We start from the raw sequence: 18,279 nt of genomic DNA on the forward strand, positions 1-18,279 counted from the left end.
GACAAGGAGGAGAGAGGATTATCTTTCCTGATGAGGGTGACATATTTAGAGGTCCCCATCCAGATTTACACTGATTGAAGGTTTTACTGTTGTGAAACACATGCTGGATAGAAAAAAAGTGATATTCTCAAGCCATCAGTGCCAGACATGCTAAAAAGCAGTGAAGTTGTTGGGCAGATGAAGTTGCAGAGAAGATATGCCAAGGACCATCAACATGGGAGGAAGGGGAGAAAGGAAGGATGGATGGTCCATGCTGCTCCCCATTCTGAATTCCACATGCTCTTAGTTCTACAAATTGGCACTTCAGAAGACAAAGAATAATTTACTTCAGTTTCCTACCCAAGTATAGGAATTTTCTCTGCTGGGAAAGCCTCCAGTAAGAAAGAGAGAGCAGAACAGAAAAGAGTAGCTGAGCACTAGAATTGAGCTCCCAGGGACACTGTGGAATCTTGGTACTTGCAGATCTTCAAAACCTGCCTACCCAAGTTCCTATATCTTTAAAGTTGGCCTAGCTTTGAAAAGAAGGTTGGATTTAATTAATAGAGAGCTCTGTAACAACGTAATTCTTTTCTGTCACTACAGAAATTTAAAGATCTTTTGATTCCAACAAGAGGCCTTTCTGTTCAAATGTAGAAATTTTTCCCCAGTTTCAGTGTTTTTGAAGGACAACTTGCTTCTCTCATTTTTCTGTTGAAATTTTCCTTTCTCTTAAGAAAAAGAAGAGAACATTTCCAAATAAAGACACTCTTAAATGGCTGTACGTAGAAAGGTTCTGAAGAGAAACAGATTAAGAATGAGCCAACAACTTCAGTGTTATTAAGCCATTCTACTGTTTACTGCAAATACATTTCCCTTACCTGAGTTTGGTGTTTATCTGTAGGGCTTTTGCCAGCATCTTTGCTCCCATATCTCCCATGGCATTTCCACTAATATCTACTTTTGTGAGAGAAGTATTGCTGCCCAAGGCATTAATAATGATGGTGACCTCAGTCTTCAGCTTGGAATCTGCGAGGGACAGTGACTGTAGAGGCTGTGGATCATAGAAAAGGCACTGGTAACAGAAACTGATAGTGCACTCGTTCCTCAAACACCAACTCAATCAAGTTACAAGTTTCTCAAACTCTTGGGGACAGAAGTGAACATCAAAGAATTATTTCTGTGTTTGCTGCAGATCCTACAACACATGATAAATTGGGAGTCAATAACTTACAGCACAGGTGTCAAACACATGCACACAAGCAGATTAAGCTGTAACACCTTGTAAAAAAATTATTTTCAAGTGGCAGTGCCTCAAACTTCCTGAGTCCTACTAAGTACAGAATACAGTGTAAACCTCAAAAAAGGCACAATAACAACAAACAGCTTCACAAGGCAACTTCCAGTGGGTTTTGCTTAACCAGCATTTACGTTTTCAGGGAGAAGTAAAAGTATCTACCATTCCCTTTCTCTCCCTCAGGCTGAGATTTGCTCAAGGACAAATTACAGTACAAGGCATTGTTAAAACATAAACAGTTTCCTTTAAGTGTTTTATTATTGTTACTTCAACTTCAGGAGTGATTTTGCATATCTGTTCCTTCAACAAAGGAAATGGACTTTCGGAGGAAAGATAAAACTGTAGCAGGTCTGAAATTCAAAGCAGTATTGAGTATCTACTGCAATAAGTAAGTCAATAAATATTATTAACAATGGTGTTTAGACATCCATAACCATAATATCTTTCAGTAACTTTATTTTTTTATGCAGCATATTAAACTGAAACTAACTTATTTGGCTCCAGCAAGTCACACTCCAAGCCTTAAGAAAACCTTTCCCTAAATGCCCATATTTCCTCCACTCTCAGTGCCCCCACCACTCAAGAGCAGGAGCTCAAGAACCACAGCCAATCTATCCCCATGCCTTGCATAGACATTACAGCTCCTAAAAGTGTAATTTGCCTTTGGTGATGAATGAGGACTCCACAAAACATTTCCCTTGCTCACGTGTGAGTCCATACAGAGAAGTGTATTGTCATTATGCACCCACTTAGGCACATATTAGAAGATGAACCTTCAGAGCCTAAAATCCCCAAATTGCCTGTATAGGAAAATCAACATCTCATAGCAGTGAGCCTGTTAGGTCCTGAAGTTTAGATTAATGAAAATAAACCAACCAAATTGTGCACACTTTCCAGGGTCCAAGGTGCTTGCATCATACCTGCTATGCAATGGGATCCTACCTTCCAGACACCACTGGATTACAGTGATAACCAGAAAACTTGCAACAATAAGAAATGCACTTACTAGTGAGGAAAAGTAAAAAAATTTGGAGGCACAGCAGGTTTATAATTAAAAAGCCTAACAATAACACAAGCCACATGCTGGTTTTATTTTAAATGGAAGTTATTAAATTACTATGCTAATGCCCTTAATCTGTCTGTTTTTCAATTTTATTGCACGACACGAAGAAGAGTGTAAAGAATTATTAAGAATTTAAAATCAGTATTAACATAAAAATGTTAACATCACATTTAGAATGGCACTTAAGAGCTCTTGACAGAAGTCTGAGAAGCCCTTTTGCTGACAGATTCCTGGTAAAGCAGCACCACGCAGCACTAGGAGAAATCAGCAATGAACTTGTGTGACACTGCTTCTGTTTCTCCTGTGTCACTTTAGAAATGGGCATTGGAGTAACTGAGCTGCAGGTGATCCCTCCCACATAATTTTTCTAAAACTTCTTGCATTCCAACACTTTGCCAAAACAGTATATGACTGAAAATGCTTCTGTACTGTGCTCTTTAAGGATTGACAGCTATGCGCCATCTAAATATTCCTTAAATTATCTGATCATTACACCAAAAATCTCAAATAAAACAACAACCAACAAACAAAAAAGGAAACACCAAAACCAAATCCCCCACAAATATGGGCAATTCTCTACAAACACTTACTTCTTTTAACAACTTCATAGTTTTAGATAGACACTGAGAAAACAGAAGTCTAAGGAGCACTTTCAATGTCCCTGCTACAGAAAACAGGTACTTCGGCAATACAGAGAAGATGCCTTAACACAACCTTTTTAAGGAAGAGGAATTCTCGAACTACAAATATACAATTAGAAATTGTATTATTTTAGTCATGGATTCAGTCATACTTCTGATGGAAAAAAACCCTAAGAATTAAATCAAGCTAAATTTGTTTTTCCTATGAACAAGAATGTTGTAAAAACCCTCAAAAAGCCATTTCTGGACTAACACTGAACTAACAGCTAAAGATGCTCATCACTAGAAATCCAATGCACCTATGCAGGAGTGATTGCCACTCTGAGTAACAACACTGTGTACCTGCAGTGTAACATCAATTTTTGCAACAAGAAAAGGAATGGCACAGTAAGAATACATTATAATAGTCTGCACAGTATAGCACGTACTTAAATAGAAAAGACATGAAAAGAACACAAAAAAATGAATCTAAATGTTCCATTCTTGTTTATATAAAACACCTGTGAAGTTCTGCTATGTAGGTTACTACTACTGCTTTTGAATTGTGCAGAATTACGCTTGTATATTGCTGTATTTTAACAGTCACAGAACCAAGCCACTGATTGTTTAAATCATTTTACTCATGACTCACATTAACACAGCAACAGAGCTATTTAAAGTGTGCATAAATACATGAAGAAGCATTTAGAAAGGATTATTTTAGATTAAAGCTTCATGGAAACCTTCAGCTTTCCATGCAGACAATTTGCCGGGCAGTGTGCTCTGGGCAACCCGGCTCTCTCCAACTGCACCTTAACTTTTTAATGTCCTGTCACAGCAAATCCATAGTATTGGTAGAATGAGGATGACCCCATAGAAGATTCAAAACCAAATTGAAATAGCTAGAGACTTAAAATAATTTTCCCAGCATTGAGATACAGTTAAGGACAATCCTAGGCAGCTTTCTGCAACACATTTTTTCCCACAGTGCTACAGTGTCTGTCCTCAACTCTTTTGCTGCTAGGAGATGGTTCATGCTGCTTTTAGTGCTTGATGAGAGAGAAAAAAAACAAGATTCCTTCACTGAAGAGGATTAGCAAGAGAAAAGAACATGGGGAAAGAAGAGGCAGGGGCAGGGTAACCTCAAAAGGATCATATGCTATATCCCAAGTGTTAATGCGTGACATGAAGGAGAGAGTTATTTTAAGTACCTAAATAAAAGAACTTTTTGGTGAATCATTTCATTATAACACTGTTTGAAAACAGGATGAGAGTACATTGTGTAGATCAGGTCAGGAAAACATGGTGGGTAAGAAATACAGGAACACATCTGACCAGTGAATAGTGTAAAAGGCAGAAAGTGGAACAACAAATGATGTCACCCACAGGCTGAAAAGAAAAGGAATGCAAGAAGTGGAAGCCAATGATACAAAGGAGAGAGAGCTGCAGGAATGATACACACAAAATTCAGCAGTTACTTTTTCCTATGACCTGGAAGCTTCAAAAACAGAAGCCAGGAAAGATAAACAGGAGGTTGTAACACTTTATATAGAAATAATACAGTCAAAGTTGAAATTTTTGTTCTAAAGAAAAGATAGCATTTGTGTTTGAGAAGATGATTTAGGTACTGAAAGGACAGAGAGTGTGTTGATGATGTGTTTTAGGATATGGTCTGAGTGGGAAGAAAGGTTCACCTGCAACAGAACAAAGGAATAATGGAAACAGAAAACATACTAAATTACATTTCCTTGTGATTCAGTTTTTCAGGACAGCTGCGAAAGGATAAGCTTGAGAAACAGGGCAGGACAGAGACAAATGCCCACAAAGAAGAAGCAGGTGCTATCTGATTAAATCCTCAGTATAGGATCAAAAGGAAAAGGAGAGAAGAGGAAGGCACTCCTGCAGCATTCCCTTTAGGGGCAGAGAAGAAGGACGTGGTCACACAGCATAAAACAAAAAGGCCAGTTTGGTACAAGAAGGAACACAGAGTTCCACCAATATGTTATCTAGCACAACCCTACATCTAACTTGTGCAAACCTTTTATTAAGGTGCCTTCATTTCAGGTGTTACCTCAATTAGAATGAGTTTTGGTATCTGTATGCAGAACTTCACCACGCCACACCAACACTCTGTGGTTTAAAGAATAAAATGTGGAGGAAGACATAGAGTCAAGAAAACACCAGTACCACTAATCCCATTTAAGAGGGCAGGGCAGAAAGAGCATAGACAATTTAATAAATCACTTCAAATACAATTAAGAACTAAGAAAAAGGGAACACTGAATATGAGTCTAATGACCTTGCAAGGAAAGAGACATTGGAAATCCTGGTTAAAACTGCCAGAATTCATGCACAGATGGGAGGAGAAGATAGCCAAGCAGTTAACATGGAGAGTGTGAACTTGGAGGTGAGACAATAAAGACAACAGGAAATAGCAGGTGTTCAGACAACTTGAGTCTACAGTCAGCTGTCTCTGGAGAATGAGGAAAGCTTGCTTGCTACTTGCACAGGAAATTAGGGAGTAAGAAAGGACTAAGAGTAGATACATAAAGATTGACAAGCATGAGATTAACTGAGTATCTTAAGATCCTCTTCTAACCAAAACTAGGATGCCAACAACAGGCAAGAACACAAATCCAACCACAAAAGTCTTTCAGAACCACAAGAGTGAAGAAATTAAGAAAGTGGGCAAGCATCCCAGCAAGTTACCCTGAAAAAGTTTTATGAAATTGCTCCCATGACTAAGAGAAGTAAAAAGCAGCACAGTGCATGGTTTATTTGCATCTTTTGAAGAAGGAAGGAGTTCTGAGAGATCACTGCAGTGACCTTGCATTTTGTCAAGGGAAAAAAAAAGTTAATACCCAAGAACACCTATCAGGAAATAATGCATTCAATAAATTTAAAAAAAAATTGTTATTGAGAACACTAACATTGTAATCTCTTATCAGGACACAAAAGTTCTGGAAATTTTGCCAAAAGGGCTGTAAATAACTAGGTTACACACATCCAACTATTTAAAATGAATATTTTCCAACAATCACAGATCCTAAGACTATCCTTAGAAAATGTTCACCTACATGCCACAAATTAATCCAAATTACAATCTGAAAAAAAAAACAACCAAACCAAAAAACCCCAAAATGTTGGATGTATCTGTTGCAGGGCTGTGATCAAATTTTATGCAGTAAATTAACACAGCGAAGAAAATTATCAGAAATAGACTGTGAGGGTACAAATACACATGATGATAGTAGGCAGAAAGATACTCACTGAATCCTCGTCTTGAATCATCTGAACTAAATTATCAAGTACTGGAGTGAGATTTCTGAGGGAAGAAAAGTTAGGAAGATGATGAAATCAGCAGTTTCTCCTAATCCACTCTCTTGTTATTTAAAAGAAAGAAAATCCTTACTTGGATTTCATGTTGTTAAAGTTTTTGCCTAATGCCAAGTGTCTTATCGATCGGTTTTTACTAAGCCAGACTACAAGGGTTGAGAGGTCAGATTCTAGGCCTGTAAAGAATCAGATTAGATTAGGAATTAAAACACATTTTCACAAAAGACCCAGACCAGGGCTAATTATCGATGCTATATTCATTCAAGTAATTTTATCAGTGTACTAATTTCCAAAATGTGTAGAAAAATTTCCATTCCTTTATCTTTAAATCTTTTCCTCATTAGTGCTTCTGCTTTTCTATGAGAATAAACATTTTATCTAAAATAAACCCTTTTAATCTCCATGCTAATCAGCTATTAAAGGCACCTCTCAGAAACACAGAAGAGAATTTAGTCCCTTATGCACAGTCCAATCACCCAAGGGTAGTTCCTCGCACTGTCAGGCAGAGTTTGAAGTTCTTTGGAGAACTCTGAAACAATGCTAATTACTAGTCCTAGTAGAGCTGTGTACTAACAATATTTCAAAGCCTTCAAAATTCAGCAAAAAAGGCTAACATAACAGAGTATTAATAAAATGACCTGAAAAACAAGGCAGATTTTATTCTACTCCTGAGCAAAAGAAAAATAACTTTAGTATTCCCAAGTTATTATGTATTTGAGGAGTCCACTAGCTAGATTACAATTATTTAGAATTCAGATTCACAGCATAATTTAGATTTCAAATATCTATCCTTATTTATAAAAATAAATCTTTTTGCATAACTAAGCTGAATCAGTAGCTCTCAGAGCTTTCTACTTGTCCATCCCACCCTTCTTGTGCATTCTGATGCCTTAAGTTTTAGCTTACATACTTTCCAGATTCTGCACTGCCCTAGTGTGTGACTGAAGTTCATATAAAGTGTTAGCAAGTTCTCCTCACAGGGTAGTTAGACACAACAATCTTTTTCAAGCTGACACCGTTGCAGCTTCGGGCCCAACAAGTATAAACAACAGCAAATTGAGGAGAGCAATCTGGGAGGACGGGACTTCATAACCTGAAGATGTAATTGGACAATTAACCCAAATACGTAAATGGACCAAAAGTTATAAAAGTGTGAAAACTTGTAACTGGTCATCCATCTTGCATCCATCTTGAGTGTAGCCTCCTCTGGGCTCTTGTACTGCCCAAGGTGAATCCTTTGAAGGCCTTCTAATAAATACCTACTTTATTCCTTTAACTCTGTCTAGCCTCTGTTCCAGGTTGCCTCTCAAGGCATCAATTCCACTATACTGGGGATCTGTTTCTGAAATACTTCTGCATTTGGCTGATACAGGGGCAAACACAGCAGGTGAATTCTTCCAGTTCATACATCTACACCTTGAATCTGCAAGATGAGAAGCTAGATCATATTCCCAGGAATATCTGTGCTAGGAAGCACAAAGACACCAAAGCAGAAATATACAAAGACTTTTCCAAAGATTCAAGCAGGCCTTTTCTGACCTGAAGCTGTTGGCTCTTTGCCCCAATTTTTTCCCCTCAGCTTCATTCTGTACCAGACCTTTCCCTTTGTTCTTTCATTACACTTCCAATTCTCATTCAGCTTCTAATCCTCTTGTACTTAAGCCAAATTTACTCTGGATATAAAATGAACTCGGTGCCATTATTTTATTCTGCTGTGTTACATTGATCTCAAACAACAAACTTTTGAGGATACAGTTAATCTTTCAACATTTCTTTATAAGAAGTCTTGGTGTGAGACACTTCCATCACCAACATGGCAAATCATCACAAAGCAAGAGCAACCATCCTTGGTTACACTGTGAGCTGAAACAAAAAGCATTTCTTGACTTGCAAGACCCTCCATTCCTCTTCTGTGTACTTACCATTGTCTGAAATATCTAGGCTGGTGATATTGTGTATTTCTGCTATGCATCCTTCCAAGACTTGTGCACCTCCAGATCTTAACTAGAGACAAAACATCATCCATTTTTGCAAACTAGTTATGGTTTCAAGATCACACAGAAGACAGTGGTAGGAGCTTTGTGAATACAGAAGGCACTAGCAGCAGCAAAAACAACAGCAACAGAAGAAGTTATAGACATCAAAATGACAGCCTAGGCACACATTCCCACTGTTCTCATCCTTACTCTCAGTATTTGCATACAATTGAGAAAAGAGATTCTTTCCTTTCTCTTGAAACTACCTCTCAGACTTTAAATCAAGAAAATATCTAAATGGTTAAACACAGAAAATCCTTAGCACTCATGCTGGGCAGTGCATGAAAGACTGGGGTGAGCATTCTCTACATGAACGGCCCAGGACATTTCTAGTGTCTGGTGATCAAAAAAAGCACCAAAACAAGCGTAGACCAGCTTATTGGCTTGCAACACTGGCACCCCTGAACTCCACTACACTCAGGCCTCACAGTGAGCATCTTCTTCCAGCTCTCAGCACAATGCTAAGGTGCTCATTTCAAAGATAAGCGGGGGACATAAAAAAAAATAATAATAATAAATAATAATAATTTTAAAAAATGATCAAATTATGCCTCCCTGTCACTGAAAAGAAAATTCAAATATTCAAATTGTAAAACAGCCATAAAAGACCATAAACAAGAGAAAATGGTAATATAGTTATTCTTAAGAAATAGCAACGAAAGAAAAAAAATTGCAATGATAACAAAAATGCCTGGCTGCAAAGTATCAATTATGATATTATTAATCTGAAATATTACATGACTATAAAGGAAATGTCAGGATTTAATTAAAAAACAATGAGATGTTCTAGGAGAAAACATCAACATTAAAAACTAAAGTTAGGAAACCTTAAACACTTATTTACTAACATTACTGAATTAACACAACTTTTTTTCCAAAGGAGCAAAAGCATTTTCTTATTTTTTGCAGCTATGCACATTAATGTAAGGTGTATTTCACTTTATAAACATCCCCCAGTAAAAGACATTAGCTAAAGTGGGAAAAAATTCTATGGAAATTTTATTTTTACGTTTTCTGCTTTCATGTCATTTGCTTCAAAAATAATGGAAAGCTTTTTCAAACTTCTTCAAAGCTTTTTCACCTCCCATGCATAAAAACTGCTTAATGTTTTACTTAGTTGACTTGGGTAAATATCCTGAATCAACCTGCTGATACTTCTGTGGACCATCAACTTTTATCCATGCTATAAAGAGCCACAAATGCCTTCTAAAAGCATTTTTCAAAAGACTTGATTTGGCACTTTTTTGAAAGTTTGAGATATGTGATGAGCTAACAAGCAGCTGAATAACTTGACCTGAATATTTGGAGGATGGTGGACAAAGGTAACACCTAAATCAGAAATCACATCTGGAGTGCAAGAAGTACAGAACATAAGGCACCTGTCCCCCTCTCCATAAAAGCTTGCCTATCTTTCACCTCATCCTCTCAATAAGTAGCCATATTACAGGCTGTATTTGGGCCAGAAGTGCTGCAAATTTAACTCAACTTTATTTTGGTCCAAGCATTTATAGCACTTGCTGTATGAAAGCCAAAATCATTCAGTTTCGCTTTGTTCTGCTCTCTCAGTGTGGCCCACCACAAGACAACCATTTTACACAGTGTCACATCTACTATTGCAGAATCTATAGAAGTGGCAGATCATATGTGGAACTGGATTGGCCGTTGGTAGGGTAAAGTTCTATACACTAAAATTATACAACAGAATCCAAATGCTTATGACTATATATACTTTGAGGGCTGAAGTGGACAATTTTTCAGGAGTAGCTTTCAATCTTGTACCAGATAACTCTACATTCAATATTTTAAATATATAAACATTTCATAGGCACAAATGGTGATATCTACTTAATGTGAAAGTGATGACAAAAAACTTCACTTTCTGGATCACAATTTGCTGCAACTGTGTTAAAATATTATGCACATAAGTATATATATAAAAGCAGAGATTAACTGAAGTGCTGCTCATCAATGAGGATTGTGATACTGACAAAAAGACCCTCTGCAACACTTCCGTATGACATACTTCTGAGACTACAGAGAAAAGCTCTTATTCAGAAAATGAAGAATAACCCTTCTACAATTAAAAATGCCAAGTGTGTTCAAAGCTATGAGGTACCAATATGGGAAGGGCAAACAAAGCTAACTGATTTAACAATTAAGGTAAAGCATGGAGGGTACTTACACAGTGACCAAGCTAAGGGAAGCAGAAGGGAAAAGAGTGAAATACATCAGTGCTGAGCAGGTAGAAATAAAAATGTAATTTTCATAGTAAAAATAATTAAAAAACAAAAACAAAAACAACCAAACAAGCAATAGAAAATGATTAAGCTTAGAGATAATATACCAGAAAATTATGGGAGCAAATGAAAAATGGTGGGAGAGGGAAGGAACACAGATTTATCCTTCCATACTTGCGTACAGCTTGCCTGATGTAGGAAAGAAGAGGGCAAAGCTGAAGCATCAGCTTTATAGCCCCCTAGCAGAGTGTGCTTGCAGGAACTGGGAGTAGTGGTGACTGGCTCCAAGCTTCCCACCGCTCTCTTTCTGGGTGTAGATTACCCTGCCCAGATCCCAGAGGGTCAGGGAGAGGTGGAGCAGGATCCTGAAGTGCTGGGCCTGTTGAGAGCCCTCCCAGCTGCTGGCACATCAACTTCCCTGCTGGTGGAAGCATAACTTCTTTCCAAAGCACATGAGAATGGATAAAGCTCAGTGATGGGAGAAAAAATGTTAAGGGAATGATCTAAGGAAGTGCTGTCAATTTGGAGGGACCAGCTACAGGAATGCAACACTGAGTTGGGCAGGGTTCGTTCCTTTCTGCCACGAGAGTCAGCCATGACCACATGTGCTTTGGTGTCCAATAAATCTCACTGACCCTTGAAGGGCTCTTTCAAACCCCATCCTGGGTGTAATTTCATGAAAGGGTAATATTTTCTCTCCTGTCAGCCCTTGTTGATTTACATGCTAATTTATACTCTCATTACTTATATTTGTGTTTTATTGATTTATTCATTTAAGGCTATGATCATAGGACTTAATTTTTATTACATTAATTACTCCTCCCTTTTCCTTCCTTCCTCTGAAAGATAAATTATCATCTGTCTGATCCCTCAGAAGTCAGAAGCATACGTACTTGTCTTGAAAGCTTTTGTATTTGCAATTTACATGTAGTGATCTTCAAAGTAGTATTTTTCAAAAAGTCTAAAATATCAAAAACTATGATATGCATTCACAATTATTTGTTTTTTTCCTTCATAAAGAAATCTGTGCACATTTCAAAAGCAACTGACCACAAACCTAAAGGCAAGGATTACTGCACTTCTACATGGCTATCAATATTGCATGTTTTCTACTTAAAGGGAAACCACTGTATTTGCAGGCACTTCTAGAACAGCTAATACTCAGATGGCCTTGGAAATATCTAACAAATGGGAGGCTTTCTTTGCAGCTTAAAAAATGGGATAGTCAGAGAAGGCCTGAGCGCAAACTGGTTCATGTTGCTTTTGGCAAGAGTTCACCACACAGCTCTCTATAAAATGACTTTGCCTCAAGTGTCTCCCCAGGGTTGTGTCTGATCTTTTCTCCTTCTGTTACAACCACACAGGAATCACCCTGCAAGAGTATGGGCAACCCTGGGAAAAAGGAGTGCACAGCAAAGCAAGAGCAAACAAGGCAAATAAGTTGCCACAATTGTTCTTACTTATTCTTGAGGCCACTTCTACATTGCTTCTTATGTTAATAACTTCTACCAAAGTTCCTTATTGGCTTGACTTGATTAATTGATCAGGAAAATGGAATCTCTGCCAAGGTTAAAAAGCAAACCTGCAGAAGAGGAGGCATGTCTTTGGTTCTGAAGGAAGACAATCGAACCACAGACATGCCTTCAGGGCATGCAGCTTCCTTTGAGCTGTTCAAATTTAGGCACCTTGGAAAATCCTGCTGCTAATCACACCACCAGAGAGCAGAAGCTACCAAGCATCCAACAGGCTGGCTCAGTGTGTAGTACAGCTGCACTGCAAGGAGGCTTTTGTTAATCAGGTGCTTTGAACCTCTTTGCTCCTTATTTATGACGCTGTAAGACTCATCCTGACTTTACCATAACTGTTTCTCTGAGTTCCACCTTTCCCAGAATTTTTGACTAGAGGAAGAACATCTCACCCAGTGGATTTCACAGGAACTCTAAAGCCTAGTCATTGCATATTTTGAAAACATCCTGATAAATATTCCTTACCTCACAGCTACTGAGGTCTAAAGACACCTCCTTCAGATTGTGATTGCAAGCCAGGCCTAATAAAAGCGCTCTGAAAAAGATCAATTTTAGAACCATTTTAAAAAAATAAAGGGCAGATTTACATCATCATCTAAGTGATCACAGATTAATACACCTATAATGCAAAGACTCATTTCAAAGCAACACCAGCTGAGCAGTTATTTCTTAAATGACAATGGCAGCACAAGCATGCCACACTCAGAACACTCCAGGAGCTTCAAAAACTGCAGGGATGCAAGGCTAATGAAGAAACTCTAAAGAACCATCCACATTTAATAACGTCCATCAGAGATTAATTTTCTTCAACATTTGCTTTCAAAGAGTACCATATGATTATAAATGGAGTGTTCTGTCATACAACCATACAAACTCTCTGATTTTCCAATAATCCAGGAAAAAATGAGGTTTTTAAAATACACAAGATGCCATGCAGCCATCCATCTCAATCAGGCACAATGCCTGTGACACTCAAAGGCTGGAGCATGTTCCAGTATCACAAAATTCTCCACTTCCACAACCCAACAAGTATTTACAGATTTTTAAATTATGTTCCTATGCAATGGTATCCTTTGCCTTTAGGCAGATTGGCAGACACATGACGTAAAGACTAATTATGGTTTTCATAAATCCACTTTTCAAGTCTTACAGAAGTTTGTTTCCACATCTAAAAGTTAGTGTTAATATCACACTTATATTAATACTGTCAAATCAGAAAGCACAACAGTATGTGTAATAGAGAAGGAACAAACAAAATCTGTGTATTCCTTATAATATTCAGAATAAATGCAGCTTTGAATTAATAATTCAACAGAGAAACAGGAGGACTTCCTTCTCCAACTTCATTTCAGCCAAAAGCAGCTAACCAAGTGATGCATGGAGATAAAAACCAACCCCTTCTGATGAGCCATTTGTCTACACACTTGCTATGCAAGTAGTGTGTCAAAGCTACATTTGAAATGTGTGTGCCTTGGGCAGGCTTTTCATTTAAACCAATTAATATCTTCTGTCCTGCAGGTATAATCAGATCTTCCCTATTAACAAAGGCAAATGTCTTGTGCTTATTTACTTAAGCTATTAATATACAGCGGGGGGGAGAGAGGGAAGTGAAAGTTCTGCAACAGTTCTCACAATTTTTACATGATCTTGTCTATCTTTCTTACCCAGACATGTTTTTTATTCAGTCAGTCTGGCTGATGGTAAGTTTGCAAAGAGCCTCCTGAACATAAAAAAAGGACATAAAAAATTTTTCCAGGACATAAAAAAATTACAGGGCAAGCTTAAAAACATGCAGATTAAAAAAAGAGAGACAGTGCTGCTTCAGTTGTACACTTTTCACAGGAAGAGAAAAAAAAAGCAGTTTTTTTCCCTAATCTCTTCCCTATAAATTCACCCTAAGAAAATCCCCTTATTTCTCAATTCTTTGTCATGAAAAAATCACCAGCCTTCACAGGGCCTGAAGCCAGACATATTATGCTTATACTTGGCCAGTATGTTTAAATCACACACATGGCAACACATGGAGAGGTCTTATCAACTGTGCATGATGCAGAAAGCAAGAATTGGCCTTGTAATAAGCATTTGCATTAAAAGCATATCAGAAACTTGCTACAGCACTGACAGATCAAAATACAATTTTTGGCAATGTCTGTAAAATTCAACAAAAATGCCAACTTACACTTCAACAAGGACAAGAGTACTAACTGCCTCCATCAAAAAATGGTGAAAAAGATGAGCGAGCTGCAATGGAACATTAACTGTATTACCTATGTACAAGGTAAACCCTCTCCCCATCCACCACATGGCATCCTTGTAGTACAGCTTTATCAGCAAACCTATTCCCTGGGAAGGCTTGATTTACACTGTCCAAGCAAGTTCATGTCCTTCACAGACTGCACTGATTAACCAACACCGTTAAATTCACTGAGTTAGCACATGCAATTAAATATACCACAACTATAGAGCTAAAGGAAGCCTATAAAGAAATCAAATAACAATTAATTAGGGGAACTTGGAACTCAGGATGTCAGGTTTTATCTCTTTTTTTCTCTAGGCGAGATTGATCTTGAATCCCAGATTCAACTTGGTGACCTCTGGTTCATGGACACAAACCAGGAACTTCTCCTTTGTCACTGGACAGTTCCAACTCCAAAAGCTTTTTGACATATGCTGATGAATGATGCTGGGAAAGTGCTATTATGATACACCATAGTTTTTGAATTTTTCCTTCCTGGAGCCATCTCTCATGTGCTCTTGAAGTCTTGGCAATTACATATAAGTCTGCCTGAAAAGAAGTGTTTCTATCTTGTGTTTAACCAACACTGTGATCTTGATGGTTCTGGAGAAGTTTCGTCATTTCTTGCAGTTAAGAACAAAAGGCTATGCAGCTGTCCCACAATACACATCCTCAGTCCTTTTAACACCAGATTAACTTCCACGGGACATTTTTGAAGTGGATTAGTCAAGCCATGTAGGGTTTGAGAGGTAAAGCAAGGTGTCCTGCAGATCTTAGTCCTCTCTAGTGTTGTGACACAAGTCAGCTCAAACTGAATGAAAAATTTAGGTCAGAGAAGAAGCATCACAGAAATTACCAAAAAGTATTAACAGCTTCTGTTAATACTTCTCCTAGGCAGAGGTGAATGCTGTCACCAGAACAAAAGCAGTCCATGCCGAAACACCAGACAGAACATTCACATCCAGCTGGACTTTGCAAAGACGCCCCTCCCTGGAGCTTTTTGTGCTAGTGGAAGAGCTTTCTGTTCTCAGCTCATCCTACTCTCCCCATCACTGCCACTTTACTTCCACCAACACCAGTCAGGCAAGTAACTCCCTCCCACCCAATTCAATCAAATTGAGTCAGATTATTTTAAACATTATCAGAAGCAGTTTTTTGCTAATGCATATTTTGACTGAAAAGGACAAGGAAGATACCATTTGCTGCCCAGCTGGCCAGCAAAGGGTTATAAGTTTTTGGGATATTAGTGTAGTAACACCTTTCGTGAGCACAGGCAACTGTACAGCTCTCACCCGCTAAAATTCCTCATACCATAAGAGATACTCAACATGACAAGAAGAGAACCTTAATGAACCTTAATGTTTGGGGCTTCTCACCTTTCCTAATCTCTGGGGATACATTCAATGTTCCACAGTGCTCTCTTTTTCCTGTCAAACCAATACTTCTTCTGTATTGGCCACAATCATCCTTTTTCTTCTTCACTGCTTGCCCTTCACAATAGGATCAATAGCTCTAATCAGAATCAATCATGTTTCAAAAAAATCGCCCTCTGTTTGAAAGCACATCTAATACTTCTAAACACTTCCTAATACTGGCAAAGTCTGAGTAAGAAGAAAACAACCAAGAGCTTCACATAGAACAAAGTGAAACATCAGAGCTAAAATGGCTCCTGCAGTTGAATATGGATTTCAATCCAGCGCATCTAACTTAACCATCAGGCTCTTCTTGGAGGTGCCAAGCAACAAGACAAGAGGCCACAGGCAGAAACTGATGTTCCACCTGAGCATGAAGAACTTTACTTTGCAGGTGACCCTGCACTGGAACAGGTTGCCCAGAGATGTTGTGGAGTCTTCCCCACTGGAGATATTCAAGAACCATATGGACACAACCCTGTGCCACGTTCTGTAGAATGGCCCTACTTGAGCAGGGAGGCTGAACCAAATGACCCACTGTGGTCCCTCCCAACTTGACCCATTCTGTGTTTCTGTGATATTGTACTGCCCTTTTCAATACTGAATTGCATTAAGAAAAAATACTCCAAAAGTACATAGACTACTCTTTCTGCTGTTGCACTTGCCACTCTTCCCTCCCTTAGCTTCGTCCAGAGTGTACCAAAAGCTTTCCCTCCCATTCTCACTAACTACTCTTTACAGCCCACATCTCCAATTTTGCCATCAACTCCTATCCATTAGACACTCCCCATTCCCCTTCCCTGTTCTCCCTCAGGAGGCAGGCTTCCAGCCACACAAGGCTACATCCATGCACCTATATCCATGTTAGGATTGCAAAATAGGTACTGAACGTCTCTAGGTGTCTGCTACAGATAAGGTGATGGACATCTTAACATGTAGTAGTTAGGGAGATGACACTTGGAAAAGAGCCCTTTCATTAATTAAGCCAAATAAACACCAGTATTCTGCCAGAATTACAGAATGGTCTATCTAGACTAGATATCTATCTAGGCCTTTCCTGACTTTAAAACACACTTTTAAATTTCATGTCTGAATATTTCAACACAGTTCAAATCCACACACATCACAAGAAGGGTGGCAGTGCTTCACAATTTCCCTCAGCTTGCACAACCTGTTAGTCACAGGTTGGGTGACATACAACAAAAAGACTCATTTCACTTAGCATTCCTGGAAACAGCTGCCATTGTTTCCTCCCTCAAAAGGAGAACATAGCTCTGTGCAATATGTTTCTCCTCCCAAACACTGCAACAGGTTCCATTTCATTATGGCTGTTCCAATAATGCAGTCCCCAAAGGAATGGCACTCACACAAGCCTATAATCCCATTTCACTGTGGAGCAGTTTTGTTTGTAAGCTACAAAGAAAGAAATATATCCCGAAAAAAATGCTGACAGGAGCTAAACAACTGTGCCATTCCCAGAGCAAAAAATATGATTAATAGTCTCAACCGTGAGATGGAAAGAACATTTTATGAATGTGTGACCATCACAAAATTCACTCTTCTAATATCAGTAATGTACAATGGGGGAAAAAAAAGAAGAAAGCAAAATTCTTTCCCTTTCCTTTTTAATATGAGGCATTTGGATAACAACAACGCAAACTAGGTTTTAGGCACAGGAGAAAATGAAATTAAATTCTTACTTTAGAGGCTCAGGAGGGAGTTTAGTTCCTGAAAGGTTAATCTGCATCAAAGCAAGTGAGCTGCTGAAAAACTGTTTGAAGGAGGGAGGGACTTCTTTTCCTTTTCTGTAAGTAAACAAATTCATTAAGAAGTAGCATTTAGACACTCCTCATTCCAATAAATAGTGAATGCAAGCCATCAGAAATGTAATGATCTTTTACAGTTTAATTGCTCTACCTTAGGCAGTTCTGTAATCAGTGGCTCTCAATTAACTTAGAATTATAATGTCATCAAAATGTTGATTCAACAAACAATCCTCACAACTGCTGCACAGAAGACATTACTATCTACCTCCTGTATGGTGGACTACAAAGAATGATCATTTAAGTCTGGTTAACAATGAACATACTTATATCTCACAAGCCAAAGACCAAAAAAGGACATGAACAAAACCCTGAAATTGCTTTTTCACCACTAGAAATAATTACTCAATGCTAGAATACATTAGCATCAATTAGTTGTCATCTCTGATAAGGACCCAAAGCTTCAATATGAAGAGAATGGAAGCTAGTATTTCCTACAACGCAAGTACTCTAAAAAGTAAACATTCAATATCGAAGACCTGCAAAGGCAGTTCCTCCCAGAAGAAGACAAAACAAGAAAAAAACCATTTCTAACCATCATGAAATCATGAAAAATACAGACTTTAAAGATCATATATAAAGAGGAATCAAGTCAGACTTCAAAGACTGATGCTATGCCCTTTAGAGACAAAAGATATATATAGACTTCCTGCTGCATCAGTATCACACAAACACATATTAGACAAGGTAGCTTACTTTACAGACCTTTAGCAAAGA

The 18,279-nt window shown here is 38.2% G+C and overlaps 1 protein-coding gene across 3 annotated transcripts in view; it reads right to left on the bottom strand.

The window, feature by feature from the left end:
• Positions 1-18,279, bottom strand: part of CARMIL1 (capping protein regulator and myosin 1 linker 1) — a 192,513-nt gene that overhangs the window by 61,523 nt on the left and 112,711 nt on the right. For all 3 annotated transcript variants that reach the window (XM_058831463.1, XM_058831462.1, XM_058831461.1), the window contains exons 16-21: positions 17,440-17,544; positions 12,557-12,626; positions 8,215-8,296; positions 6,369-6,468; positions 6,227-6,281; positions 858-1,030 (exon numbers count right to left, since the gene is read on the bottom strand). In XM_058831463.1, the coding sequence (XP_058687446.1) occupies positions 858-1,030; positions 6,227-6,281; positions 6,369-6,468; positions 8,215-8,296; positions 12,557-12,626; positions 17,440-17,544 (585 nt within the window). The remainder of the gene's footprint in view (positions 1-857; positions 1,031-6,226; positions 6,282-6,368; positions 6,469-8,214; positions 8,297-12,556; positions 12,627-17,439; positions 17,545-18,279) is intronic.

The sequence above is a fragment of the Poecile atricapillus genome, chromosome 2, assembly GCF_030490865.1.
Source record: "Poecile atricapillus isolate bPoeAtr1 chromosome 2, bPoeAtr1.hap1, whole genome shotgun sequence".
NCBI lineage: Eukaryota > Metazoa > Chordata > Aves > Passeriformes > Paridae > Poecile > Poecile atricapillus.